Genomic DNA, 27,446 nt, shown 5'->3' with positions numbered 1-27,446 from the left:
CCCCAAGGCTCTTTCCTAGGCCCTCTTCTGTTCTTTAGTTTTTATGTTGATGTCTTTCCCAGAAGAACCACAATTGATAGAGTTCTTTGGACTAACATTATACTGTAGCTTTTTAAAGCATTATAGAAGTGCATGAAGAGAATTGGGTAATTGGGGGCAATTGTAACACTAAATATATTATAATGTATTCTTTTTCATAACTACTGTACTATTAATGGTACAGTTAATATTTGGTGGATATAAATGTGTTTTGCACCTAAAGATGGCAGATAGATTTGTAGTTGTTTGTGAGTTATGCAGTAAAATGTAAGTTATTTTCTCCCCTGTGTTTTCCTATAGGTTGTCCACAGAGACCTGAAGCCCAGTAATATTCTGTATGTCGATGAGTCTGGAAATCCAGAATCTCTGCGCATCTGTGATTTCGGCTTTGCCAAACAGCTAAGGGCAGACAACGGTCTGCTCATGACACCCTGCTATACTGCCAACTTTGTAGCACCTGAGGTGAGTAGTTTTTCTCAAAACAGAATGGGAAATGCTGTATAGACCAATAAACAGTATCTTTGAAATCTCACACACAGACACCCCTACACCTACTGAGAGAATGCAGAACCCTCACTGGCCATGCCCCTCAAACTTCATCAATCACTTCCCTTTACTACTTTAGTCTGCCCAATGTTTTAAACTTCAGAGTTATCGAAAAACATTCAATTGAACTATGTGAGGTTCTCTACAGGAATTAATGGTAGCAAAGGGCAGTTTGTACTATCTGACTTTAAATTATCTGGGGTGAGCGTAATGTCTTCGTGATGTGGAGTTTTTAGATTTTCTCAATAAGTGACATTGTTTTGTGTTGCAGGTACTGAAGAGACAGGGCTATGATGAGGGCTGTGACATTTGGAGTCTTGGAGTATTACTTTACACTATGCTTGCTGGGTAAGGATACATGCACATTATCTTCCATTATTAATAAATATTGCATTCTCAATTTCAACACATGAAAACTGAAAACCCACCCACAATCATTTTTCCTTTGGTTTTTAATTGTTCCAGTTTTACGCCATTTGCCAACGGACCAGAAGACACTCCAGAAGATATTCTGAGTCGGATAGGAAGTGGCCACTTTACTCTGACGGGAGGCAACTGGGATGCGGTGTCTGATGCTGCCAAAGTAGGCCATGACCCCACACTTATCCATTCAAACCTCTCTGACAGGATTTTATTTTCTCACACACATGCTTTTCCATGCAGGACTTGGTCTCTAAGATGCTCCATGTGGACCCTCACCAGCGGCTCACAGCCAAGCAGGTTCTGAAGCATCCGTGGATTGTTCAGAGAGACAAACTTCCCAACAGCCAGCTACAACACCAAGATGCCAAGCTTGTCAAGGTACCGCTGCCATGAGGCTCTTATTACCCTTATTATATATAACATAAATGTCGGTCTATTACTTCACCTACTACTACTTTCTCCTCACAGGGGGCGATGGCCGCCACATACTCAGCGCTGAAGAGTTCCCAACCACCCCCTGAGCTAAAGCCCATCGAGTCCTCATTCCTGGCGCAGAGACGGGTGAAAAAGCTCCCATCCACCTCTCTGTAGAGAACGAGAAGAGGGAAAAATGGAGAAGTACTCCTGACTGAATGCAGTTGTGGAAAGGATGGATGGATGGATGAAAGAACCACACTGAAGCTCTACAGACTAAAGACGGTCTCTTGAACCTGCCCATGACATCAGCACTGGAGTGAAGCTGTCAAGCATGCTAGGCAAGGCAGGTGATTGGCTGATGAAGTTTGAGGGGCGTGGCCAGTGAGGGTTCCGTACTCCATTAGGAGTAGTAGTGGTGGGGTGTGTGTGTGTGTGTGTGTGTGTGTGTGTGAGAGAGATTTCGAAATCGGGTAAAGGATACTGTTATAAAATAGATGATATTCCCAGTGCATTTATGTCTTGGTACTGTAATCCTTAAATAACAACACTGAGTTTTTGATTTTCTTTTTTATTTCTCAGTTTTTGTTTGTTTTGCTTTTTGTTTATTTTTTTTATCTCTGTAGTTTGTTTAACTGGATTTTCGTGTTGATTTGTCTGTTCTTGGACGCTTTTCAGCAGTAGTTTTCTCTTAGTCCGTCTCTTCCTGAAAGCTCAAAGTGGCCTTCAGCGCAAAGAGAGATGTTCCAGTATAATATTTCACCCAGATGAATGAGTAAAGGTTAGATATATCTTCCATAATGATCCGGTAAGCATGTTCACAAGACTATCAACCTAAACACAGTGGAGAATGGAAGTGCTCTCTGCATGGATTTGTACAATGCTGTCATGTTTCTTTCTTGTTTTCCCCAACTCGGCACTTTTACTTGGTGAACCTGTCAGCACTGGTGAAGACTGTTCAGAAAATGTCTCCTTGTGTGCTTATTAAAGTAAGGAATGAAAAAGTCTGAATGTGAGATGACACCTGAAGCTTGTGGCATGGAAAAATGTTGCTTTCGTGTGATTTCCAGTGATTTTTTTTTTTTTTTCTGGATATTGACTGCTGTCTCCTGTGTTTTGATTTTGTTGCTGTTGTTGCTTAAAGAGAAGTTATTTTATAAAGGGACATTGAGCACAAAATGTATAAATATGACAGCTGAGAAAACGATTTAATGATTGTGTATATTTTTATCTGTCTATCCTATTCCTTGTTCACCCTGTGTTCAGAAGCCCAGTGTGGTGGAACTATCGACTGTATTGTGCTCAGGATGTTAGAGATGCCTTGCAAATTCATGAAGCCTCGCTCAAGTATTGCACCCTTTACCAAACATGTCTTATCAGTTTTAAGACATGCTTACAGTATTGTTTTGCATTGCCCTTTTTCAGAATTTTTGAAGATTTATAAAAATTACATAAAGAATCAGAAAAGGATGTAGTTGCGATTATTCTTTTTACCAAGGATAGTTTACTCCAAAATGAAAATTGTAGTCATTTACTCACCCTCATGTCTTTCCAAACCTGTATGACTTTCTGTATTTCACAAAAATAAAATAGGGACCAGGAATCCATTTTCACCCTATTGAGAAAAACATGGGCATTCTGCTGTAAATATAAAGGGATACCGATTTGGAATGATATGAGGGTGAATAAATGATGACAGAATATTCATTATTGGGTGAATTATACCTTTAAATCTTTAAAGTAACTAGAACAGAATTTGGAATTGACCCAAAGTGTAAAAAAAACAAAAAAACATACAGTCTGTCTCTAAGTGTGCATTCTGTTTCTCCCAAACTTTATTTGCTCTTTGTGTGGTATTTGGGGTTATTCTTGCCTAAAAAAAAAATTAATTGTGGTTTTTTTTTTTTTTTTTTTTTTTTTTTTTTGTCTTTACTTGAAGGAAAAAGGCTTTATTTACTGGGAGTCACAGCATTTGGTCGTATTACTGTGTAAATGTGTTTGTTTCTCCTGCCTGATGTTGGGGTGGGTGGGATGGGAGCTGTTTGCGGTAAACGGGTGTAAATTATCACCCTTTGCTTTTACTGTTAAGGGCCTGAATTTAAGAACCTTCATCCTGATGCCTTTCTATTAAAAGAAAAGAAAAAAAATAAACTGACTTGTCCTGTCTCGCTTTCCTTTTTTTTTTTTTTTTGACCTGACCTGACCTGACCCTTTTACTTTTTCAGTGAATGAATCATAATTGGGACCATGTGAGGTCTCCACCTCATTGTATTTGTTCGTTTTGGGGTATATTATATATTTCTAATCTGCTCATTTGATTAATATAGTAAGAGTCAGACAACATGAAAGCTTTGTAGACCAGAATTTAGGCCATGATGTGATGGGATTATTTGAGAGTCTAAATCCATGAATGAATGAATGAATGTCAAAGCTCTTGTACATACAGTATCTCTGTCTGTTCACCTGTCTGCCTATTTTAATACTGTCCTCATTCTCTCTCTCTCCAACATATTTCTTTCCTCTCCATCTGTTTTCCCTTTTCTCCCCAGTAATCTCTCAAGTCCCTCAAATACACAGACATTATTTGGACAAAATTGAAGGATCTGAAAACCCCTGGAGGAAAGGTATCTATATGTATATATATATTCCAACTTTTGCCTGCTTAAATATATGGGAGGTTAGTGTCTTGCGTTATCAATAACTCCAAAATAATATGTGGCTCCTACTGAATGATACCTTTATTTAGGTAAAATTTGCAACCCCGTTCTTCCTTTTTATTTATTTTTTTATTTTTTTATAAATTGATTCAGATTTCTTGTCCCAGATTTTAGTTGCAAAAATCACAAATCTCATATTAAAAAAAAGTTAAACTAAAATGGTTCATAAGCTTATTTACTAGACAAGCAAGACAAGCTTATTCTTTCCAGACCTAAAGCATCATTTTCAATACATTCTCATGTTTTCCCTCTTTGTCCTCTCAGTGTAATCACTAAAGTACCATCTGCAGCCCCTCTCTGAACATTACTGATGGAATGCTTGAAATAAATCCATTATTAATCCAACATTGAGAGCCCCTTTCCCTCCCTCTCCTACCAGGACTGCTCTAATCTCAGATGGATGGGGCTTTTAAAAAGTTATTTAAAGCATGGCTGAGTGATTCTCACTTTGTACTGTCCCATCTTATTTTTCACCAGCCAGACCACAAAAGGGGGTTCATCACTACTGCTGCTTATTTCACAGCTGTTTATCTGTTCTGCAGACTAGTGTCTTTTATCTCCGGCTCTTAACACTAATATCTTTCAGTGATCCTCTTGTATTTTAATAAAGGAAGTATGCAAAAAACCAAAGTGGAGTGCAAATGCACAGTGTCAAATATTGCTCCTTATAAAACCTTCCTTGAATTATTGAATTATTAATTTACAGTGGTTTTGAATCAATATTGAGCCGGAGATGTTGGATTTTCCCATTACGTCTAGTGTTCTTAAGATCTGACAAAACTTCCATTGCAGTCTCTTCCCAGCATCACTGTAATGATTTGGGCTGGTTTCACATTAAGCTTGGTTAGAATGATGTGGTGTCCGATTGAGGGTGGTCTGAGGAAATGGATAGAATTTTTTCCCCTTTTTTTTTTCCAGGTGAACAGATAAGATCAACAGTCTACACACGTCTGCCTGGTTGCACGATAATCAGGTGTTGAGCTCTGAAAATTATAAGTGATCTATGAGCTTTTTATACTTTTTATAAAACGGTTAGTTCCTGTCCTTGATTCTGATTGGTCAATAGCTGGCTATGACCGCTTCACCCAACAGTTTTGTGTATCACTACACAACACCCTTAGCAACCACTGTTAGCAACATAAACTGTATGTTCTCAATTGATATTGTTCATTGATGCTTACTGTATTATGTAGAAGAGTGTTGTGAGAAAAAGATAGAGTGAGCGAGTTTATTATCTGCATTCAGATTTAGTATTTTCCTTCAGGTCAGTCCTATGTTCATAATAAAACATCTGTTTAAATGTCCAAAGTATCATCTTGTCCTTTTAACATTTAAGGGATTTTCACATGACTAACAGCGCTAGTCAAAACATTTGTCAGTTGCGTCTTGTTCCGTTTTCAAAACAATTCAGTCCAGAGATTGTATATTATAGGGAGATGAGAGTGTCTGTATCTCTTACCAGTGGAGAATAGAGTACCTCAGGGATGATGTGTTTTTGTAGGACAACCCGGAAGTTAGCGGCGCACGAGTTCCCTCGATCGAAAGCCAATGCATTTTTCCCATAGACTTTTGGAAAATCACAAAAAATAAGCTCTGTGTTTAACAAAGGGTTATGACACTTACACGTTTGTCTATCAAGATAATCTTTACAAGTTAATTTAATTTATATATTTTGAAGCCTAAATAAAGTCGTCAGATATAAAAGCTAACAATAGGCAATAAACGGACTACAGCACACCATGGTCGTGGATCAACATCACCACCACCAAGCTTCCTCAAACTTTATTTAGAAAACAACTTTATTTAAAAACATGCTCGCTGATTATGATCTGCGCTGTGTATGAATACTTATCCACTTTTTCATGAGAAATGCTGTCCAAATGTTCTGTTTGTCATGATGACGTCTAAAGTCCCCGCCAAAGGAAGTAGTCCCTTTTAGCAATTTGATAGCAACCGCCGTTTTTAAGACACAATAAAGGTTTAAAAAAAATCACAAGCGGGTTATAACTGGTGTGTTTTATGTCATAGATCAAAACGTGAAAATATTTAGAGGCTTTGTTAACCACAGACCTTATTTCAGGCGATTTAGCAAAAACCCATTGACTTTGGGGCGATGGAACCGGAAGTCCTAAAATGCTAACTCGCTTCCGGGTTTTGCCTACAAAAACACGTCATCTCTGAGGTACTCTATACATAGCGGCTAACTTAATCACATGCAGCACCTCTCAGCCTATTGTGTAATGGCAGTGACATCAGTGCCCACCCTTCAAAACTCCTTCCCTGCGTACCGCCTATGCGTGCCGCCAGAGCCGGAGCGTTACCATTAGCCGTTACGCTTTTTTGGCTAAAGGTTGCAGGCTTGCCTTGACTTCCAGTGGCTTTGTTCAGTCTTTTCAATATAAAAGTCTTCGCTACTGACAGACACACTCATAAAGACATTTTCACGCTGTAACTTCTGTTGCTGTTCACGGTCAGGGACTATTTTTTCCGGCGGAAGAAAGTCTTTTAGAAAAAGTTTACTTCATGAAAGTTGCATTGATACATATTTCTGGCTTTAATATTTGTATTGTGTGGTAACCGTTTTATAAAAGCAATAAGGTACTCGAGGCTAGTGCTGTATCGAGTTGTGCCTAACAACGCCCTTCAGCCGTGACTTATTCACGATACAGCACAGCCTCTCGTACCTTATTGCTTACATACAGGGTTTTTACACCGGATGCCACTGAAAACATGGTAAGTCCTCACTCCTCACAGCCTTGCTTTCATACCTGTCATGGCGCTACTCTGAATAAGGTGTATAGCTAGTCACGACCCTGGTCACGACTGGCTTGCTGCTGTTTGCTGCAATTTGGTCACATTCTGTGACTAAAGAGTGCTGTGAGTTATTTATGTAATGGTAAGCAGAAAATAGTCACACTATCTAAAGATATATAACTGAAATAACTGTCCTGACCTGAAATATCATGCCGATTTTTTTTGTGCCGATTTATTCATTTATAAATAAATAAATAAATAAAAAGGGCTGCCCTCGGTCAGATTTAGTTTGGCCAATCGGTCAGAAAGCTTTACGTTTCCTGCTTGTCAATCATTTTGACTGTTGGAAATCCGGAAACGGAGAGCGTGATAGATGAACTTGTAGCGATTTTTCATATGGGCTTTCACAGCAAAAAGGGAAAATAAAGACACCAAAACGGAAGAGAGTAAACATCGGTAAAGCTTTTCTAGAGGGAGCGTTTGAACACAGATGCCGAGCTTGCTTTGCTTGACAGGTAGGATTAGAATACGCCAAAGCAACGGGACTGTAGAAAGTGCAGTCGTGTCTTATTCGATGACTAAATATGGCGGAATCTTTCGAGAGTAACGTAACACCCTTTCACACAGCAATCTCGGAGTGCTTCTCATTTCTTATTTGTGCATCCTCGTGTCATTTCCTTGCTTCTTTTCCTCAAGTTTTTAGCTCCAACCCTTAGTATGCGAGGAAATGTGTATCCTCGCTCATGATTCCTCAGGAAGTTTCCTCGCCGCCTCCTCGCAGTGCAATTGTAGGCTGCATCCGAAAACGTAAAGGATTAGTTCACTTCAGAATTAAAAACTACCAATAATTTACTCACCCCCATGTTATCCAACATGTTTGTGTTTCTTCGAAAATTAAGGTTTTTGAGGAAAACATTCCAGGATTTTTCTATAGGCCTATAGAGAAAAATCCTGGAATGTTTTCCTCAAAAACCTTAATTTTCGACTTAATTTTCCTCAAAAACCTTAATTTCTTTTCAAGAAAGACATAAAGATCTTGGATGACATGGAGGTAAGTAAATTATCAGGAAATTTTAATTCTGAAGTGAACTAATCCTTTAAATGCTGCCTTCTGAGGACACATTCTAAGGTAGGAAGGCATCAAGGCACATCCAAATCCAATGTTAGCTTCACATCCTTTCTCCTGAGATACCTTCAACTGATCGATTTTTGAAGGCACCATAGAAGTATCCTTCACTGCCTTTGATATCCTACAATCCTATGCGTTCCAATCGGTGACAGTTGAGCTAGAAAAAGAAAGATGGTGTCTGAAAGTTGCGGTTTCTGGTCATTTTGTGTGTAAATGTATGATTTTGACCAATGTTTTCCACATCTGATGTCATTTCTAGCAAGAAATTACTACTGTAGTAATTAAATATTTGTTTAGTTCTCACCAAAGCTCGCTCTATTTTGCTGTAGATCATTAAACTGTTATGCTGCCTCTGTCCCAAATCAGTTTCGTGAGGTACCTTCGTGCGCAAACACTGAGTCATTGCTTGTAAAGCAATGAAGCCAGTGAATTCAGATGTCCTTCAAGATCGCTGAGTTCGATCATTTTTCGGGTCACAGGCTGGAGGACGGAGGAGCGAGGAAATGAGATGCATCAATTTGAGTATTAAGAAGCACCCCTGGTAAATTACAGTAAAATTACCAGAACTACTTTTGCGGTAAATGCACAAATGTGCTGCGGCCTTCCGTTTTCTGTGATAGGGGCTATTGAAAATTTAGGAAAGATTATGAACTATCATGCAGAGGAACTCTGTGTAATGTGTTTTGTTGGATTGCTTTATTTACTCGGCTGACCTGTAAGATTTAGTAGTTATATATGAAGACTTAAGATGCAAAAGCCTCTAAGTGCAGTCTGAAATTTTCTTCTAAAATGAGCATTTTTATCAAGCTTGTATGTTCAGGTTCAGTAATTTCACTTTAATGGCAATTAATAGGTCCTTTTCATTGCCATTGAAGTGAAATAACTGAACACAAACATTTTTATCATATTAAAAAAAAGATTTCTTTAAAAAATGTATATTGTCTAAAAGTAATGTGATTTAAATGTATGTAATCACTTTTAGTAAAAAAAAAAAAAAAAAATTAAACCACATGATTCTTCATGGGAAATGTCAGTCATAATATAGGCTAATATTTTTTTAAACTAAAGTAATAAACTGAACAGTATTATATGAATTTCCTCTCTATTTCAGTTTCACCTTAATAAAGGTGAATAAATCTCTGAGTTTTGCATGCAGAACAACCTCAGTCTCAACAACTTGATATTTTTAACTGGAGCAGATGTTTTAGCATTAGCTTGTGAGATCTTGTGAATTACTTACTCCATAACACATTTATTGTTATGTATTATTTGAAATACAGAATATACATAAAACTCATGTTTTATGAGTGCCAAGATCTGTTGCGTGGCAACAGCAGATCGTGGAATGTTGCATTTGCGTATGATCTTGCTTCTCTGGCTATTCATGACCTCAGCGGGGGAGGAAAAGAGTGAGAGAGATGCAGAAAGATAGAACAACTTCAAAGAGAACAAGAGAGGGAAATGTGTATGAGTGTGTGTGTGTGGGGCAGGCAGTCAATTCTGCTTTCCTACAAACCATCTGATGGCTCAGGCTGTGTTGCCATGGGCAACACACAGAGGGAGGGAAAAGGTTATGATTAAGCAGTGATGGCAAAAAAATAACCACTTTTTGGCTTTTTTCATTGCTTGAGCTGACGTAGACATCTGTAGGGACGACAGAGGGTGAAAAAGAGAGAAAGAGAGAGGATGCTGAGTGGGCAGGAATACAGACATCGAGCATCCAATCAGCGGAGGCAAAGTCAGCGTCTGTTTGTCCAATAGAGTGTGACGAGGCTCCTCCAGTGTGAGCTAACAGCGCTGGTGGCTGGTGTCTTATTAATGAATGGAGCGTCTCACAGGCAGCAAAACGGTGCTTGAGCTCTCTCTCCCTGGACGGAGAAGGCAGCACAAACAGAATAGTAGGAGCACTTCGCACCTCGACAGAAAGCAACTGCAGCAGCCGTGTGCAAATATGAAGCACCAGCGTGAGGATGAGAACTCTGACAGCGATGCAGAGCAGGATTCTTCTCTCCCTTCTGCGATGGATGTCCATCCCTCTTCTTCTTCATCCAACTTCCTCCTGCCCTCATCTTCTCAGCGGAGATCCATCTCCATGGGGGACTTTCGGAGAGTCCCTGCTGGACAGGCAGGCTCCGAGCCCCCTTCTACAGCCTCCACGGCACCCTCTTCCAAGCTCGTTACCCCCTAGCTCAAGTATGGAGTTTGAGGCAGCTCGTCGACGCCTCCTGGAGGTGGAGGAGCGCCAGCGTGTCATCAGAGAGATGGAGAGACGACTGGAGGAGCTGAGGGAGGTGTTTGTGCGCTCCGAGCAGGAGGCGGTGGAACACGGGGAGCTGGTGGCGCGCATCACCGCTGCTGCCCAGCAAGGCGAACTATACGTAGCGGAAAACGGACAGCGGCTGAAAAAAGGATTGCGGTTTAAACGGCACAGGCCCACCATTGTCTTCTCCTCCATGCTGGGGCTGAGAACGTGCCTCCCTTGGCCTGTCAAACTCAAATAGCGAAACAGCTGCTACTTACTTGCAAGATGGTCCTTCACTGCTCACAACAGCATCACTCTCTTCAGATCCAAGGATGTCCAAGGCTCATTTTCTACTCTCTCTTAGTCAGGAAATGCTGAAACTTTTGCTTCATCTGTATATATCATTAACTGGGATTTTAGAGGGTGCTTCATTTGAGCACATCAAAATGCCGCAGGCCTCATATTTGCTGCTTGAACAACCCAAGAAAGACACTGGGGATTTGCTGTAACGTGTGTGAACTCTGTGCATGTGTTACACTTCATGTCGCTTAGTGTGCGTGAGAACGTGTGAATGTCAGAGAGGAGGCAGAAGTGTGCTATTCATCCAGAAGAAGTCACTCAGGTGTCCTGTGATTGGTCCGAAATGAAAGGCAATCTTCCATCTGCAGTAAGGTGAAACAGAGCGTTTGGGCTAAAGGCCCGTTCACACCAAGAGCAATACCTACAACAATAACTATATTAGCGTCCACACCAATGGTTGTTATCGTTCTGTTTATAATAAGCGCGCATTGCATTTGTCGCTTAGCGCTTTATATGTTCAAGCTCTTTAAAGTCGGATGGATTCTGATTAGCTGACAATGTTTTTATCATTCACCAACTGGAAAAAAATCACTGAAAGTGATTCCACGACATTATCGTTGTCGTGGTGTGGACTTCATTATTCCATAGATTTAGAATGATTATTAAAACTTTGTAGTTATCGTTATAGTTATTGTTATCATCTTGGTGTGAACTGTCCTTGAAGTCCCAAGAGACAGATGAACTGTACATGATTGTACAATTTGTGCACATATACTGGGGACATGCGCTTTTGTTCTCGACTTGTTCGTTTAGGGTGCCCATTGGGCTTTTGTGGATGGAGAAGAGGAGCAGTGATTTCTCTCTCTTCTCTGTCAGCATTCCATCTGTGGCCTCTTTGTCGCCTAGCAACCAGGACCTGACTTTCATTTCCTTCAGAATGTATTTGACATCAATAGATCATCCAAAACTACAGCTCATGAATGACAGGCAGAGGACATTTTGAGATTCTTATTGTGTGATTTAATTAGCTGCAGATCGCTAGTTAGTTTGAGCATACACTACTAAGAATGCATTCAAATATGTAGGTAAAATATGTAAGCAGAAAGATAATGGCTGTGTTGGAAAAGTAAGTCTCAGTCAATCAATGACCAAGGATTTCAGGATGGCTTCTAAAGCATTATGTCATGTGGAATGATTGCGAACTTGTGAGAGGTAACCAAACAAATATTTAATGACTACAAATGCTTATTTCTTGACGGAAAAGTCATGCGTTATGAATGTACATTCATATATAATTAACCACTCCATCAGATACCATTTTCAGTCTTTCCACCAAACACATAGAACTGAGGAATATCTTAAGCAGCGTAAGATCAAGACATTCAAAAACCAACCAGATGAAGGCATCTTAGTCGGGGTGTTAAGCTAACATTGGTTTCAGATTTGATTCGATGCCTTCCTACCTCCGTATGCTGCATACAAATGCTGCTTTTTTCAGGTTTCAGACACAGCCAGTATCACTCGTTTGATAATGAATAAAAACTAAAACCAGTTTTAAATGTAGGTTGCTATAATCTCTTTGGTTGGTTATTTGGTGCAACTGCCCTCATTGAAACTTCCTATCTTTACTGCGTGACATCTCTCTCTCTCTTTCTGAGCAAATGGCTCTTGCTCAGCCTTGTTTGAGTGGAGTGCGTTCAGGGACTTCAGCAAAACACAGGAGACTGCTATTCTTGGCTTGAACCAGTTAAGGCTGGAAGATTCTGGGCTAGGTAGAGAGAGAAATATGATCAGATGCTGGCTAAACTTGTAGGTCTTTAGTGAGTGAAATAACCTTTCCTTCGGCAGATAGATTTGTGTTATACTGCAGGGTAAGCCAGCAGGACTGTACATCACCACTGAGAATGTAGCCTGCACCTGGCATCTTGCCTCATTGTGTAAGCAGACAGTTGCTCTACTCGCTGCATCATATCAGGAAAAAACATGGAATTATTGCATCTATATATATCATTATGATATATATATATATATATATATATATATATATATATATATTAAATTAACTCTGTATTATAATCTCAGATTCTTCCAAAATCTGAAAGTAACATTTATGTAACATTAATTATTCGATTTAAACGCTGTGATTACAATCATTACATACACATAGAATGTCTTTTAACAGGGTCCCTTTGCAATACACTTCTATCTTCTATAAATACTACTGCATGCATGGTGCTTTTTTGTCTCTCTGTGTGACACCTGTGCATCTGTGTGTGGTGCAGTTCGATTCACGTCATTTGACGTAAGGCAGGATGCCTGCAGACCACAGTCTTTCTTCAGTTATATCGATCGGGCGTAAAGCAAACACAATAGACGTGAGTGAATCTCAGTTCAAGGGCTACTTACACTCCTAACATCTGGGTGTCCTTAATGGTTGCGCTGATCTCCCTCATTTTAGGAGGGATTTGATTTAGGCAGCTGTAGATTATACTAGATTTAGGACACACGATTGGCTGCTGTAGAGTGAAAGATGATGAACATGCCTGCAATGTTCTTCTGCGACATATCAACTGCTAACCAAACTAAGTTGTTGTGATGAAAGCCTCTGGTGTGTGGACATGTTATTAGCGATCACTGTTGGAATGATGTTATGAACCCATCTTAATGAGTTCCCACACAAACATTTACCATGGTAATCAATGTTACTACTTCGAAACCACAAAAAAATTATTATTGAATTCCTTTTGAACAGTGTAGTAAGGTTTCAAAAGCTGATATTTTTCATTTATTACAAGGATCTCTGGAATGCTGGATTCTGATTGGTCAAATGCAGTATTCAGCGGTCTGGTATTTCCTAATATAGAATGCAACAGTGTCCGTCAACTTTTTCAGCGGCCTTGGCACTGGAAGTATTTTTTAATTCCATTTCGAATAGGGATTAATGAAGTCTTTATTTAAGAGTTATAAGCCATAACCAGGTGAATAAGCCATAATTTTGAGATGAATCACAATGTTACAAACATTGATTTGAAGCAAAAAAGTATTTGAAAATTTGAGAAAAACTGTGTACTTGAAGGCTTTAACAAGGGAAAGAACTACAATCCCATAAAGCATTGCGAATTAAATCATTAAATTAAAAACGATGAAGAAATATAAATGATTGATGGTTTATTTTGTATAGAGAAACAATATATGCATCCTATGCAAACAAATTTTTAGGTAGTTTGAGAATCTAGTGCTTGTGTACTGCTTTTTATCCGGGGCTATAAAAATATTTAGCACCACTTGTGTACAGTTTGAAACCATACAGTGTTAAAATGTTACAGCTAAATGCTTAGCAACAGACAACCAATCACGTGCCTCATATTTGCGTGCTTTGGACAGTCACGGAAACACGTCGCGCTATATAAACAATCGTTTTAGCATTTGAGGGGAAAATGCTGAACTATTTTATTCTTACCTTTAGAAGCCGTTTCATTCTTACCTTTTATAGTCGGAAGTCTATTCAGGATAAACTTTATAGTACAGTCGGCAATATGTAATATGAGGATGCGCCATGCTAGAGCCTTTATAGGTGCGTTCATGTCATGTCGTAATTACCATAACGATGCTGAACTGTAAAAAGCCTTCACATGCTTGCTGAACTTGTAATTACAATGTGTAAAACTTGTAATTTTCTGAGAGCTACGGCTTGTACCATGTGGCCGCTGTACCACCCGACCACTGCAGATTTAAGGTGTGTTAGACTTGAAGCAGCGCTGTGCAGACCGATCGGTCCAATAAGAACGTTAACCCAGGGTTTAGGAATGTACAGTAGATCTACATTCACGCCATATCCATAATTTCGAGATGACAACATGTGACGTTCTACTTGGAGCACGTCTTCGGACTGGGAATTATGTGTTTTTAAGGCAACACTATCAACGCCTAAATGAATCTGCAGCAGTCGGGTGGTACAGTGGTCATGTGGTCCAAGTAGGAGCTCTCAGAAGATTCCCAGCTTACGAGTTGTAATTATGAGCTCTCTGTGAATGCTTTTTACAAGTTGAAATCTCATAATTACGGTAATTCTGACTTGCCGTGAATGCATCTTATGAAAAGGCAGTTTATGAATACCCAGGATTAATTGTTAACCTCAGGTAAATTATGGTCAGTGTAAAACATTAAGCAAGATAACCCAGGATTTGGTTTACCAGGGGTTTATAATGACCCAGGATTAATTATTTCAAGTGTGAAAAGCCCTAAAGTGTTCTTTTGGTGCAATTTGCTTGTAACGATTCTCTGATTGGTGGAGATTTCTTTGCAGAATCATGGGTAATGTAGTTTTGTCTCCAGGAATTGTGCTTTTGAACACAATTATTTAAACATTAAGTTGAAATCATGCAGACTGATGGCTTCAACAAAAGCATATAACAATGATTAACAATCTCGTAGGTCTATCTTTAAAGGTTTGTAAGTTATCGATAATAATCACTTCCCTTATGGAGAAAATGAATGGGATTTTACTTCCGTAACCAAACTGTTGCACTCTATAATATAACTCAAATATAACCACTGTCAGGTACCATGGTAAATTTTTGTAAGGGTTTCTAGTTTGTAGAAATCCAGAAATGCTAGACGACCAGTTAAATGGTTTCTCGCAGGTATTCATGATTTGTAGGCTGTATGTTCTCAAAAGCCCTTGTAGAGTAAAACATACATCAAATGCCTTATCTCGTTGACTGTACATATGAAGTTCATTTATGCTGTGTGGTTAAAAGACACCTCAGCTGAAGTCTCTCTCACATAGTGATTTTTGCACTGCACCTTTTATGAGTTTTGCTATGACAGATGTTAAAAGAAAAGCTTTCCCAAAGATCTGAGCCCACTTGCAGAATGAATGTAAAGTCTGTCCTTGTGTCCATGTCTACAGTTATGATGCCATCCTTATAAGCTTTCATCAGGTAACACTAATCTTTGTAACAGTTTTGTTGGATATCCAGCTTTTGTTGTCAAAGCTACTGTACTTATTTAGATAAGCAGGTTCATTATTTCTTCTCAGCTGTAAAATAACTTTAAGCTAATGTAATCTTAATGCTCACAGGCGGCCTTTGCTATCCAGAGGCCCGTTTCAAAGAAACAGTTGGAGGCCTCCCAACCCCCATAAGGAAAAAACACTGTATGCAATGCGACTGCATATACTTTATTATCTCTGTTATTTTTAACAATGTTATCTCATATTTCACACTTTAATAGTTATAAACGCATTCTATCTATCACTATCCACTCATTTTATCTTTTTAAGCAGGGGCCGGTTGCATAAACCGCTAAGACTAGCACAGTTACATGACAACTAAGATTGGTCTAATTTTGTACTGAAAAGTATCAAAGTAGTAACTGACTAGTTGATCATACTAGTTCTTAAGACAGTCTTAACTTGGTTATGTTTATGCAGCTGGCCCCAGAATCGCACAACCAATCACGACCGAAAACAAAAACAATTTCATTTTCGTCACTCACAGCCCCACTTTGGACAGTGAAATGACCTAGCATTGAGAGCAAAGAAATAAAAATTAGAGAACAGGGATTAGATAATGGATGGAATTTGTAATGCAATATGAATAAAATTTGGCTTTTCGTAACCGATCTCGTAGTACGCCCAGATTGCATTTATACTACACACACTCATACTATATAAAACACACTTTTTAGCAGTCGTGAAGTAATTGCTTATTCAAAATAAGTACCTACGCAAGAGAGTATGCAATTTCGAACGCAGAATTTCGAGTCTTTGAGTCAATAATTTAGACCTATTTGTTCAAAAATGCAGATTCATTTAATAACGAAACATACTATGTTGCTCAGACACAAGCAATGGATCTACTGTGGATTTGTTTGGAACTATTTTCATTGGCGAACCAGAGCAAAAAAAATTGTCTAAAATGTAAGTCACCTAATATTAAATTCTTGTTTATTGAACTGTTGTATAAAATCAATATCACATTTGCAATCATGTTGATATTCAGGAAAACAACGCTCTTGCTCGTGTGGTATTGCCTAAATATTAAAATAATTAAAACTCATACAGGGACTTTTTTTGCCCCATTTTTTCAATTTTGTGGGCATTATTATTTATTTTTGGTGCCATTTTTGCCCCAAGCCCTGTTAATTTCCACCCTGGTGTGTGTGGAAAAAGTCCTGGGGCTCTTTTTCGAGCACAAGCGGAGGCCCCTTCTGTTGTGAAACCAGTTTCAAATGAAATGGGTGAAACATAGCAAAGGCCACTACTGCCTATTTACAGTAGCTTTTATTTTTAGTCACAGTATAAGTGAAGCTTTTCTGGTAAAAAACATCTAGTGGGGTTCACAAATTTAGCCTTTGACTGTATTCTTTTAAACATTATAAGAATGTATCACTCTTTGAATTTATGTATTTAATGTGCTTTGCAAAGTTCTATTCACAATCTTTAAAAATGGCCTATTCTGTAATTACTGTTATTTAATCCTTTGTTTCACAGAACAAGATTCAACAGTTCTAAAACCCTTGTCTCTTGTCTAACGTTGAACAGATGTATTTTTAGTTTCACTGTATGCTGAATTATCTAATTGGATTTTTGCTACATTGCATTTGCTGAAGAAAAAAAACATGAAATGAAAACAATTCCACATGCTTCTGTATATTTATTGATAATACATTGAATATTAAAAATGTTTTTGCTGACTGTTTTAATGAGTTCATTTGCCTATGAAAATGCTGATCTTACGGCAAAAGGAGAGAAACGAATATGCCTGCGTCTATTTTAAACGGTCTTTCTCTCAGCAGAATTTGATAGGACAACAGGACCGGAAGAAACACTTGATCCAGCACAGCTTGGAACGATTTCTGCTGAAATCAGTACCAACAGCCTCATTTCTTTCCATGAGCCATCTGGCAATCTGACAGACACCAGCATTAGAGTAAACACAGACCGCTAATGTTAGTCCATCTGACATTGACATCCATATATGCAAAGGTCAAATGCTTTGATTTGATTATGATTGATTTTAAATCAATTGCCTCAATGTCCTACTACAGTAAAGAAACCTGGAAAAACACTTATGATTGCCATGATATTAGAGACAGCCATTGACAACGCATTGAGGTTTCATACGGTCTGTCTTTCTCAGTGTGACCAGATGCAGAATCTAAACACCACACTTCAGTTATCTGCAATAATAATAATTTACAAGTATTTTTCTATTGTTTTTAAGAACAAATATATTTAAAACAAGGTCAGGTCACTTTTCAGTTCAAAAAATTACGTAAGAGAACGTGTATGTAGTTCAGTAGCTGAACATGCAACATTAGTGACTAAGATTAAAGCTCTGGAGTGCAAAAGAGCACCCATTAGTTGTTACCTAATTTGCAGTTTATGCAAACATTAGTAAAGCTCTCATGTTGTTGTTAGCATAACAAGGCCTTACGTAATGTTATTAACTCATAATGGCAAAAGCTATGACTTTATAATAGCCCTGATCCAATGGCTGGGTTTAGTCGAGTAAAAAGCTTACCCTTGGCGATTCACTATGCACATATTGAGTGGGGTTGTGCTTTCAGAGATTATAAAATCATGTACCCATTAGTAAACAAGAAAAAAAAAAATCAAATGAACGTAGACTAGAGCAAAGTGTGATTGAAGCACTGAGAATTGAAATCCTCTGAGAGTATTTTCCATAAACACGAGTGGTCAGTCATTTCAATGATCTAAGTATCAGCATATCACATATTTTATTAAATTTCCAATAATGTAATCAAAACTGATTTTATTTCAGAGTAGCAGACCAATTTGTTATGGAGCACCTCACTGACATCACTGAGGAAACATTGGAACAGCTGAAAAAATTATAAAAATTCGAAAAAATTAAGAAATTCGAACAATAAAAAACGTTTTGTGGCTCTTTAAGTGTTGTGACAGATTGCTGTAGCGCCTCAGCTCAAGCGGCTCGTGAACTGATCATCTCTTATTAGTTAATTTATAGCATCAAATAAACATGAATGAACATGAGAAGGAATGTTGTTTCAAACGCGGAAAGACGTCAGTACACACCATTTTTCAAGTTCAAGTCCACCGAGGGTAATCTAACTCCTGACTGCTTTGTCTGACAAAATGGCGGATTCGGCGTTATGACTGGTTAGATCGCTTGTCAATCAAACTCCCGGCGAAGGGTCAATTGCGTTGTACACATTATATTTTAATTCTGCTACTTTGTAAGTAAAAACCTCATATTACATATTACCGGGCAGTAGGACCACACCTTGGTTGATTACACCTAGCATTCAACCAAGGGGAACTGTTGTGTCATGTTGCAAGCCAACAGTCCTCATTTATGCACCATCGCTGTGAACGTCTGCTTCAGTCTGACCTGAAACTTTGTGCACCACTCCACACTGACCCCCCTGACCAGTGACGTAACACCTGTCAATTATGCATCAGTTCAGTCAGATGCTAGCTAACGATTTTCAATCTGTAAGGAAGTTGAGAGCTGGCAACCATCCATTAGGCCCTTTCAGGATGGACGGCTGACTGTTGAAAAAGTAAAAGGTACTAATACACACACACAAACACATCTGATGTGTGCATAATCCTTTTGCAAAAGATGCCACATTCTTAATCCAGGATTTAAAAATAAATTCAGAGTAAGTCTGCATGTTTTTGACGATTGTAGAGGGCTTATATATATTCTAGAAAAAGGTAGTTATGCCATCTCCCCTACTGTATTTATTCTGTAATAAAGCACTTCATTCTTATAAACCAACAACAGTCATAGCAAAGGTTTTGCAATCTATTGTATGTTCAACACAGAGACAACACGTGATTATAGTTTGCAAACATTTAATTGTCATTTTCAATTCTCAGAAGCAGATGCTAAACATCTCAGAGAAAAACCTAATTTGTTCTGAACAGACTGGACGTGACTTTTCTCAATAAAATACAGTTATAGCGATACAAAATGGTCGAGTTTAACAAGCATAACTTATACGGCGTTACCTTTTTCTTTCCTAAAACACAAAGTGAGCTGAACCGTTTTGGACCTCCAACATACGTACTTTCATCTCTGCCTAAAAATGCTTCACAGAAGTCAATGAGATGGCAGAAGGGAAAACATCTGTTGTGTGCTCTCAGCTTATCAAACATTTATACAGACTCTGCTGGTTTGAGACACATACCAAATCTGCCATAAACCACCTCGGTCTGAAGGGAGACCCCATAAAAAAACAACAACAATAATAATAATAATGCTGACTGAAAACAATACAGACATTATAATGACATTACATGTGGGTGACAAATACAGCAATTTTTTTTTGTATAGACAAAGCTAACGGAGCCTGACTTTTAAACATTAGCACAAAATATGGACACTCGAAAAGAGTTGATGTACTATAAAATAAACACAATGCAGAATTTATGCTTGCTGGGATTGAAAAACAACAAGGTTTGTCTGTGTGCAACTTCAGAAGCAAAGACAATGGAGCATTACGCTACCAAAACAAGTGAATCATGTACTTGAGCTGTTACAGTGTGTTTTTGTGCTCCATAAGGCCTAATAGTGTCTGTATTGTGAGGGTAAGTTTATGTTTCTCTCTCAATCTATGGCTTGCAATACTGAACTTTCTGCAGTCAAAACGTATTGAACATTTCTTGTCGTTTAACACTCAGATAACATCTTGATCTTCTATATGAGGATTCTCAAGGTTTGCGTTTCATTGATCTTACTAGTTGCTTTATCTCCCAGTGCAGGGCTGGATGTCCGGGAATCAGCAGCAATAGGAGACGTCGGTGCAGAGGAGACAGATGAAACCAAATACATCATCCGTTAACTCGCTGTCTGGTGGACCTGGTGTCTGGCCAGAACTAATGGCATGTCATGACGCCTGACGTTATAAAATAATATCTAGAGAGCCCCAACCACAGGAGTGAGAGTCCAGTGCCTCCAAGTCTGGGCGACAATCTCTTAGAGACCTCAAACGCCAAGTAAATATTCAATGCCTCAATATCAATAAGAACAAGTGCTATTGTTAGTTTAAACAACTAAGCCAGGAAGAGTTTCAAAAGCTGGATGGCTTTCATCCCTTTTTTGCCTGTCCCAAAGAAGTCATGACGTACCTGCCAAACCTTCAATCCAGATAAACAGCTCAGATACGTTATGAGCAGCACTGAAATGGATCAGTGGATCATCTTACAGCATCCACACTAATGCTGTGTAAGTCTGTTCTCCAGTCTTTCATCTTCTAAGTGCATTTCAGGCCTCCACAGTTTCTAGGTCTAGCGCCTCTGAAGATAAAAGCAACAGTCTAGACTAGTTCCACATGCTGTAATGTGAGCGTTCATGGAGGTTCATCTCATTCTCCTAATTTATGTACATAGTTGACTGGAAAGGAGCCACTTCTTGAAGGTTCTCCCTCTATATGGCCCACCTGGAAGGGAAAGTGTGCAAGATTGTTGAGTTGAGTTCTCGACATCAGTTTGAACTGTTTATGGAAAATTTACTGTTAAAATGTATGGTTTAAGAAAATTTACAGTTACTGCAAAGCCTGTTGAAAAGAAGCCCAGGTAAACACAGGATGTGTGTGTGTCAGTGTGAGAGAGTATGTATACTTACCCACCAGTGTGGGTCATCAGTTGCTGTCACTATGATGACTTCATTCTTAAAGAAAGCCAGCTGATTGGCACCAACCTGTCTGCAGTCAACTAATGCTCGGACCTTCTTGGGTCTCTCCCTTAATGAGATCTAACACAGAGAGAAAATAAATACTTGAGCAAGTTAAAGCTGGATACACAATACAACTTTTATAAAGTTAAATTTGATAAACTTTCAGGGCTGGATGAAATCATGGTCTGATGCTAAAAAAAAAAAAAAAGTCTGTTCCCAGTACGCAATTTTCTGTGAAATCGATCGACTCTGACTGTCCAAAATCTGCTGACTGTCTATGGCTTTCGGCAATTAGTTTCAACTCCTCCAGACAGCAAATCTGGGCAAAAGTCGTGTGGTGTATTCCAGCTTTTACATATACAAATTCATTTCATGTTCACAAATAAAGGAATAACTGAGACAAATAAAAGTAAATATAATATGTAAGCATTAGGAAGAAAAATTATTTCTCAAAATAAAGATCATTGCATGATCATTGCTTGTTACCATGGCATTTTTGCGCGAGCGAGGTGGCGGCAGTATGATTGGCACCGTGGCACTGTTGTTAGCATTAGCTGGCGGAGATGTAGAGTTGGGAGCCCCGCCCACTGGACTGCAGTAGAGTTCCTCCTGACTGCCTGCACCCCCTGGAGACGGGGTCGAACTCTTCCCCTGACTCCCGCTGCTCGTACGGCGATATGAAGTCGTCTTTTCTGAACTGCAGATACACATTATATTTGAACAATGACAAATCAAAATACTACACACATATAAACAAATACAGATTTTAATGGATACTACACTGAATTTAGTAAATGTTTACATGTGAAAATCAAATGTAGTCTCACTATCAAAAGATCATACAAAAAATGTAATGCAATAATGAGGAAACGCATTTAATGGACACTTTACAGGCCGCAGGAGGGGATTTATGAATGGAAGTATGTGCTGGTACGTCCAAATTTCATTCATATTACTCATATTCATACTATACAGAACATACTTTTTTAACGGTCGCAAAGTAAATTCAAATTCAAATGTAGTACCTACTCAGACAATTTTGGACGCAGTGAGTGACTAACCTGACAGGTCCTCTCTGACTCTGTGGTGAGGTGGAGTGATTTTTGCCCTCCGCCCCCGAGAAAGGTCCCTCCCAGAACACCGTCTGTCTCTGTCCTTTTGATGGTCCCATGCTGTGAGAGCGTGCAGATGTCTGTCCAGAGGACTCGGTCACATGGGACGTGGTGCTGATTCTCTGAAAGCAGCCAGTGGGGTGGGAACTCTGGCGGTAGGGGGTGTGAGTCTCTGGAATGGAACCCGAAATCTGAGGATCTGAACGACCTATGGGGAAACAAATTATCTTTGACCTTGCTGTGGTTTGTCTGGAATAAACCTGCAGGGTTTCTACACATTTCTCATATGCAAATGAGCACAATTTAGCTTCTCAGAGAACATCTAAATCTGAAATAGCAGACTTTCAAAAGTCAATTAAAAGCTAACAAATAATATCTCACCTCTCTGTATTGCTTTAGCTGGCAGAGGAGGTGGCATAGAGCTACCAGTGGGGGCGCTGTTGTTGGGTGGATTTTCATATAGGAAGTCAATGTTCTCATAGGTCCTGGCTGGACTGCTTTTATTTAAATTCCATGCAGATGAGCAGTGTCCATTTCTGCCAGAAGGGGGCAGTGGAGACCGTGAGCCCTTAGGATGGGGACTCACCTAAAACAAAGTTATTAAACATTATTATAAAACACAACAAAGACATCTACTTTCATTTATCATCATCTACTGATTCATAAAGTCATATATTTGTTACTATTTTTTTTTTTTTTCATATTGCAGAACCTGAGCACTGTTTTATCATGATTCTGTACATTTTAAAACAAAAGAAATATTATGGCTTCAAATATTTAATTATTAAATTAGAAAAAAACCAAACATTTTTACTAGTTGTTGCAAGCTCAGATACCCCTGTACATATAGTGAAAAATGCATATTGTATGAAATAGTTAATCTCATTACAGACCCTTTCGTCCAGATCATCTTCACTGTCATACATGTCCTGTGGCATCTCCCATGGGTATTCAACATGGATCTGAGAGTTAAACTTCCCATTGTGGGCCAATTCCAGCTAAACATACACACAGAGCAAATGTAAGAAAACATTATATTTCACACTACTGTCCTATTAGAGAGCAAATCCACAAATTCAAATCCAGCTCTATTTCATTCATTTATTGTCAGTTTTATACTGGAACGAGTCAATGGTTACATGATCTTTGACCCTGGTCCTTCATTTGCCGACAGTGGTATTTGTGACAGCTAAAGAGTCTGCTTTATGTGATGATACTATTATATGCAGGGAAGGTGAGGGGAAGTTCCTTATGTAAACATTGTCATATGAGACTTCAGGATATTAAACAGGATAAAAATCAACCTAGTCAACCTAAAGATAATATCTGTAAAAACACATGCTCACATACACACATGAAGCCAATAAAAGCTTTGCGTCAGTTGTTTCTTTTGTGCAACATGTGATACTCACCAGTTCGATACACTGCATGTGCTGCAGTCTCTTGGCAATGTCAAGAGCCGTCTCACCCGCTGAGTTCACTACAGGACAATCAGAACAATAGAAGGGTCAAATCAAATGTCTATTTATCTATCTACCTACACTATATTGGCAAAAATTTTTGGACGCCTGCCTTTACGTGCACATGAACTTTAATGACATCCCATTCTTAATCCGTAGGGTTTAATATGGAGTTGGCCCACCCTTTGCAGCTATAACAACTTCTGGGAAGGCTTTCCACAAATTTAGGAGTGTGTTTATGGGAATTTTTGACCATTCTTCGAGAAGCGCATTTGTGAGGTCAGGCACTGATGTTGGCGGGAAGGCCTGGCTCGCAGTCTCCGCTCTAATTCATCCCAAAGGTGTTCTATCGGGTTGAGGTCAGGACTCTGTGCAGGCCAGTCAAGTTCATTCACACTAAACTCACTCATCCATGTCTTCATGGACCTTGCTTTGTGCACTGGTGCGCAGTCATGTTGGAACAGGAAGGTGCCATCCCCAAACTGTTCCCCCAAAGTTGGCAGCATGATATTGTCCAAAATGTCTTGGTATGCTGAAGCATTAAGTGTTCCTTTCACCGGAACTAAGGGGCCAAGCCCAACCCCTGAAAAACAACCCCATACCATAATCCCCCCTCCACCAAACTTTACACTTGGCACAATGCAGTCAGGCAAGTACCGTTCTCCTGGCAACCGCCAAACCCAGACTCGTACCTCGGATTGCCAGACAGAGAAGCGTGATTCGTCACTCCAAAGAACACGTCTACACTGCTCTAGAATCCAGTGTTGGCGTGCTTTACACCACTGCATCCGACGCTTTGCATTGCACTTGGTGATGTAAGGCTTGGATGCAGCTGCTCGGCCATGGAAACCCATTCCATGAAGCTCTCTAAACACTTTTCTTGAGCTAATCTGAAGACCACACGAAGTTTGGAGGTCTGTAGCTATTGACTCTGCAGAAAGTTGGTGACTTCTGCGCACTGTGCGCCTCAGCATGCGCTGACCCCGCTCTGTGATTTTATGTGGCCTACCACTTCGTGGCTGAGTTGCTGTTGTTCCCAATTGCTTCCACTTTGTTATGATACCACTAACAGTTGACACAGTTGTAGGAAATTTCACGAATGGACTTATTGGCAATCTATCACGGTACCACGCTTGAATTCACTGAGCTCCTGAGAGCGACCCATTCTTTCACAAATGTTTGTAGAAGCAGTCTGCATGCCTAGGTGCTTGATTTTATACACCTGTGGCCATGGAAGTGATTGGAACACCTGAATTCAATGATTTGGAGGGATGTCCCAATACTTTTGGCAATGTAGTGTATCTATCTGTCTGTTTATCTATCCATCCACTTCCCCATTCATCCATCCATTCATCCTTTCATCCATAACAGATTTGTGTGTATTATTGTATACCTGTGTGTAAAGTAGCCTTTGCTTTGAGAAGAAGTTTCAAACACTCAGATTTGTTGTATAATGTACAGTAATGAAGAGCTGTGTTTCCTTCTGCAGTCTTCTTTTCCAGGCAGCCACTGAGAAAACACACACACACAGGGTGGTCAGCTGATGGACATCCTACTGGGTGCTGACAGATCTGTGAAACTAGTAGATTTCTCTCACCAGTTCTGAGCTAGAAAATCCACCAGAGCCAGAGAAGTCTTCTCGGATATGCGCACAGCTAAGTGAAGACCGGTCTCTTTCAAGTCCTGTGAGACACAGAAGAGAAAAAGATAAAGTATCTGGGTGCTGCCAACCGGCCACCATCTCAGCGAAACAAATGTTCTGTTGGATGAGGAGTGATGGAGAAGATTAATGAATTAAACAGCGAGTTGGTGTAATACAATTCCCTACTTGTGTGTGCTAAATTAAAATGGTGATTCAGTCACTGAATCATTCAAGTCAAATTCTGTCTTAGAAAAGAGCCTTCAGCCAAATAACACACATATCCACAAAACAAACTCAGACACAAGTACAGCAGTCATTACACAGCTTGTGTTCACTTCCTGAGTGGGCTGAGGAGAGGGGAAATCTGATTAGAGATGGAAAAAGAGGAAATACAGAATTACAGAGAAAGAGAGTGAATGATGTGTGATTAATGACATCTAACCACACAGATGTCTTGTTTCTGTTTATACAGTCAAACTGATTAAGAGGAAATTAACATCTATGTAACTAAATCACAGGGAGTCTCATATGACAGATGAACTTTTCTGAAAGTTCAAAACATCTCAAGAGCATGTTTATAAACCTTGAGATGATTTTGTTATCACTGTGGATGCGGTGTATGCGTGTATGGTGGGTTTGAGTGGTCTCACCGGTCCGTCAGGTGTGGCCAATGGTTTAGACAGGTCCTCTCCCTCTGCATAGAGCTGCAGCAATGAGGTGAGGTCCTTGCTCCTCACAGTGTCATACACGTGGTACACTTCAGAGTGTTCTTTTGGGAGGACGTAGCGGCGCTCTGCATACTTCGCTACAATGTACTCCTTCCTCGCTGTCCTGAGATGCACAAACAAAAGCAAAATGTGTTAAGTCAAGGTTGAGCGACTGGTAAAGTGACAAACGTTTTTTTTAAGAGGAATATGAAGCAGTATATCTGAACTGCACACTAGGACTTACATGTCACTTTTTGGGAGGGGCTTGATTGCATCATTGGGTAGATTGACTTCCATGATGTCATTAAACTTGGCATTTCCAATGCTCACTGCCAACTGTGAACCAAAACACATCTTATAAACATATCTTTGCAGCAAACATACAAACACCACAGAAATTTAAACACTGCATTCATGCATCCAGCTTCATGTTTGGTAGTTTGTAATTACCTAAATAATAACAGTAATTACCTAATAAATAGCACTCATGTGTCTAGAAGCACTTGCACTTAGGGATTTCTTTTGCTTTACTGTCAGAGGTAAAAAGTTCATACAAACATGTGCAGATAAGAACTTGTGAGTAACTGCTGACTCAGTCCCAGTGGATTATGGGTAAAAAAAAAAAAGAAAAAAAAAAAGATTTTTACCACACAAAAAAACAAAACTAGTAAGTCAGTAATGGTCTCTGAAGTGATAATGGAGAAACTGAGGTGAATAATCTCTTTCAAATTTATGACAACACATTTACAAAAGTAAATATACTGAAACATGCCTGTTTATATATGAACATGAAAGTGAAAGTGACGTGAAGGCTAAGTATGGCAACCCACACTCGGAATGTGTCCTCTGCCTGTAACCCATCCAAGTTAGTGCACACACATTAGGAGTAGTGAATAGTGAACATAGACACACTGCAAACCGTGCACACACACACCTGGAGCAGTGGGCAGCCATTTTGCTGTGGCGCCCAGGGAGCGATTGGGAGGTAGGTGCCATTATCAGCATGATAACGCACCAATACACACACAAGACTTGTGACAGAATGGTTTGATGAACATGAAAGAGAAGCCGAACATCTCCCATGGCCTGCACAGTCACCAGATCTAAATATTTTTTAGCCACTTTGGGGTATTTTGGAGGAGCAAGTCAGAAAACATTTTCCTCCATCACAATCACATAGCGTCCTAGCCACTGTTCTGGAAGAGAAATGGCTCAGAAACCCTCTGGCCACTGTATAGGACTTGTATCTGTCATTCCCAAGATGAACTGATCCTATATTGGCTGCAAA

At 39.4% G+C, this 27,446-nt stretch overlaps 2 protein-coding genes across 8 annotated transcripts in view; one reads left to right on the top strand and one right to left on the bottom strand.

Moving 5' to 3' along the window:
- The window catches only part of rps6ka1 (ribosomal protein S6 kinase a, polypeptide 1), a 74,385-nt gene extending 70,799 nt beyond the window's left edge, over window positions 1–3,586 (top strand). For all 6 annotated transcript variants that reach the window (XM_051869305.1, XM_051869306.1, XM_051869303.1 and 3 more), the window contains 5 exons: window positions 340–501; window positions 857–933; window positions 1,051–1,168; window positions 1,249–1,386; window positions 1,477–3,586. In XM_051869305.1, coding sequence (XP_051725265.1) covers window positions 340–501; window positions 857–933; window positions 1,051–1,168; window positions 1,249–1,386; window positions 1,477–1,599 — 618 coding nt within the window. In that variant the 3' untranslated portion in view covers window positions 1,600–3,586. The remainder of the gene's footprint in view (window positions 1–339; window positions 502–856; window positions 934–1,050; window positions 1,169–1,248; window positions 1,387–1,476) is intronic.
- Window positions 3,587–19,398: 15,812 nt separating this feature from the next.
- The window catches only part of asap3 (ArfGAP with SH3 domain, ankyrin repeat and PH domain 3), a 33,751-nt gene continuing 25,703 nt past the window's right edge, over window positions 19,399–27,446 (bottom strand). For both annotated transcript variants that reach the window (XM_051867969.1, XM_051867970.1), the window contains 11 exons: window positions 26,403–26,494; window positions 26,102–26,282; window positions 25,407–25,492; window positions 25,203–25,318; window positions 23,762–23,829; window positions 23,243–23,347; window positions 22,731–22,935; window positions 22,299–22,557; window positions 21,724–21,934; window positions 21,187–21,315; window positions 19,399–21,001 (listed from right to left, as the gene is read on the bottom strand). In XM_051867969.1, the coding sequence (XP_051723929.1) occupies window positions 20,927–21,001; window positions 21,187–21,315; window positions 21,724–21,934; window positions 22,299–22,557; window positions 22,731–22,935; window positions 23,243–23,347; window positions 23,762–23,829; window positions 25,203–25,318; window positions 25,407–25,492; window positions 26,102–26,282; window positions 26,403–26,494 (1,527 nt within the window). In that variant the 3' untranslated portion in view covers window positions 19,399–20,926. The remainder of the gene's footprint in view (window positions 21,002–21,186; window positions 21,316–21,723; window positions 21,935–22,298; window positions 22,558–22,730; window positions 22,936–23,242; window positions 23,348–23,761; window positions 23,830–25,202; window positions 25,319–25,406; window positions 25,493–26,101; window positions 26,283–26,402; window positions 26,495–27,446) is intronic.

This window comes from Ctenopharyngodon idella, chromosome 17 (genome assembly GCF_019924925.1).
Source record: "Ctenopharyngodon idella isolate HZGC_01 chromosome 17, HZGC01, whole genome shotgun sequence".
Lineage (NCBI taxonomy): Eukaryota > Metazoa > Chordata > Actinopteri > Cypriniformes > Xenocyprididae > Ctenopharyngodon > Ctenopharyngodon idella.
The sequence above is the reverse complement of the archived record's forward strand: the minus strand, read 5'-3'. Positions and strand labels throughout refer to the sequence as shown.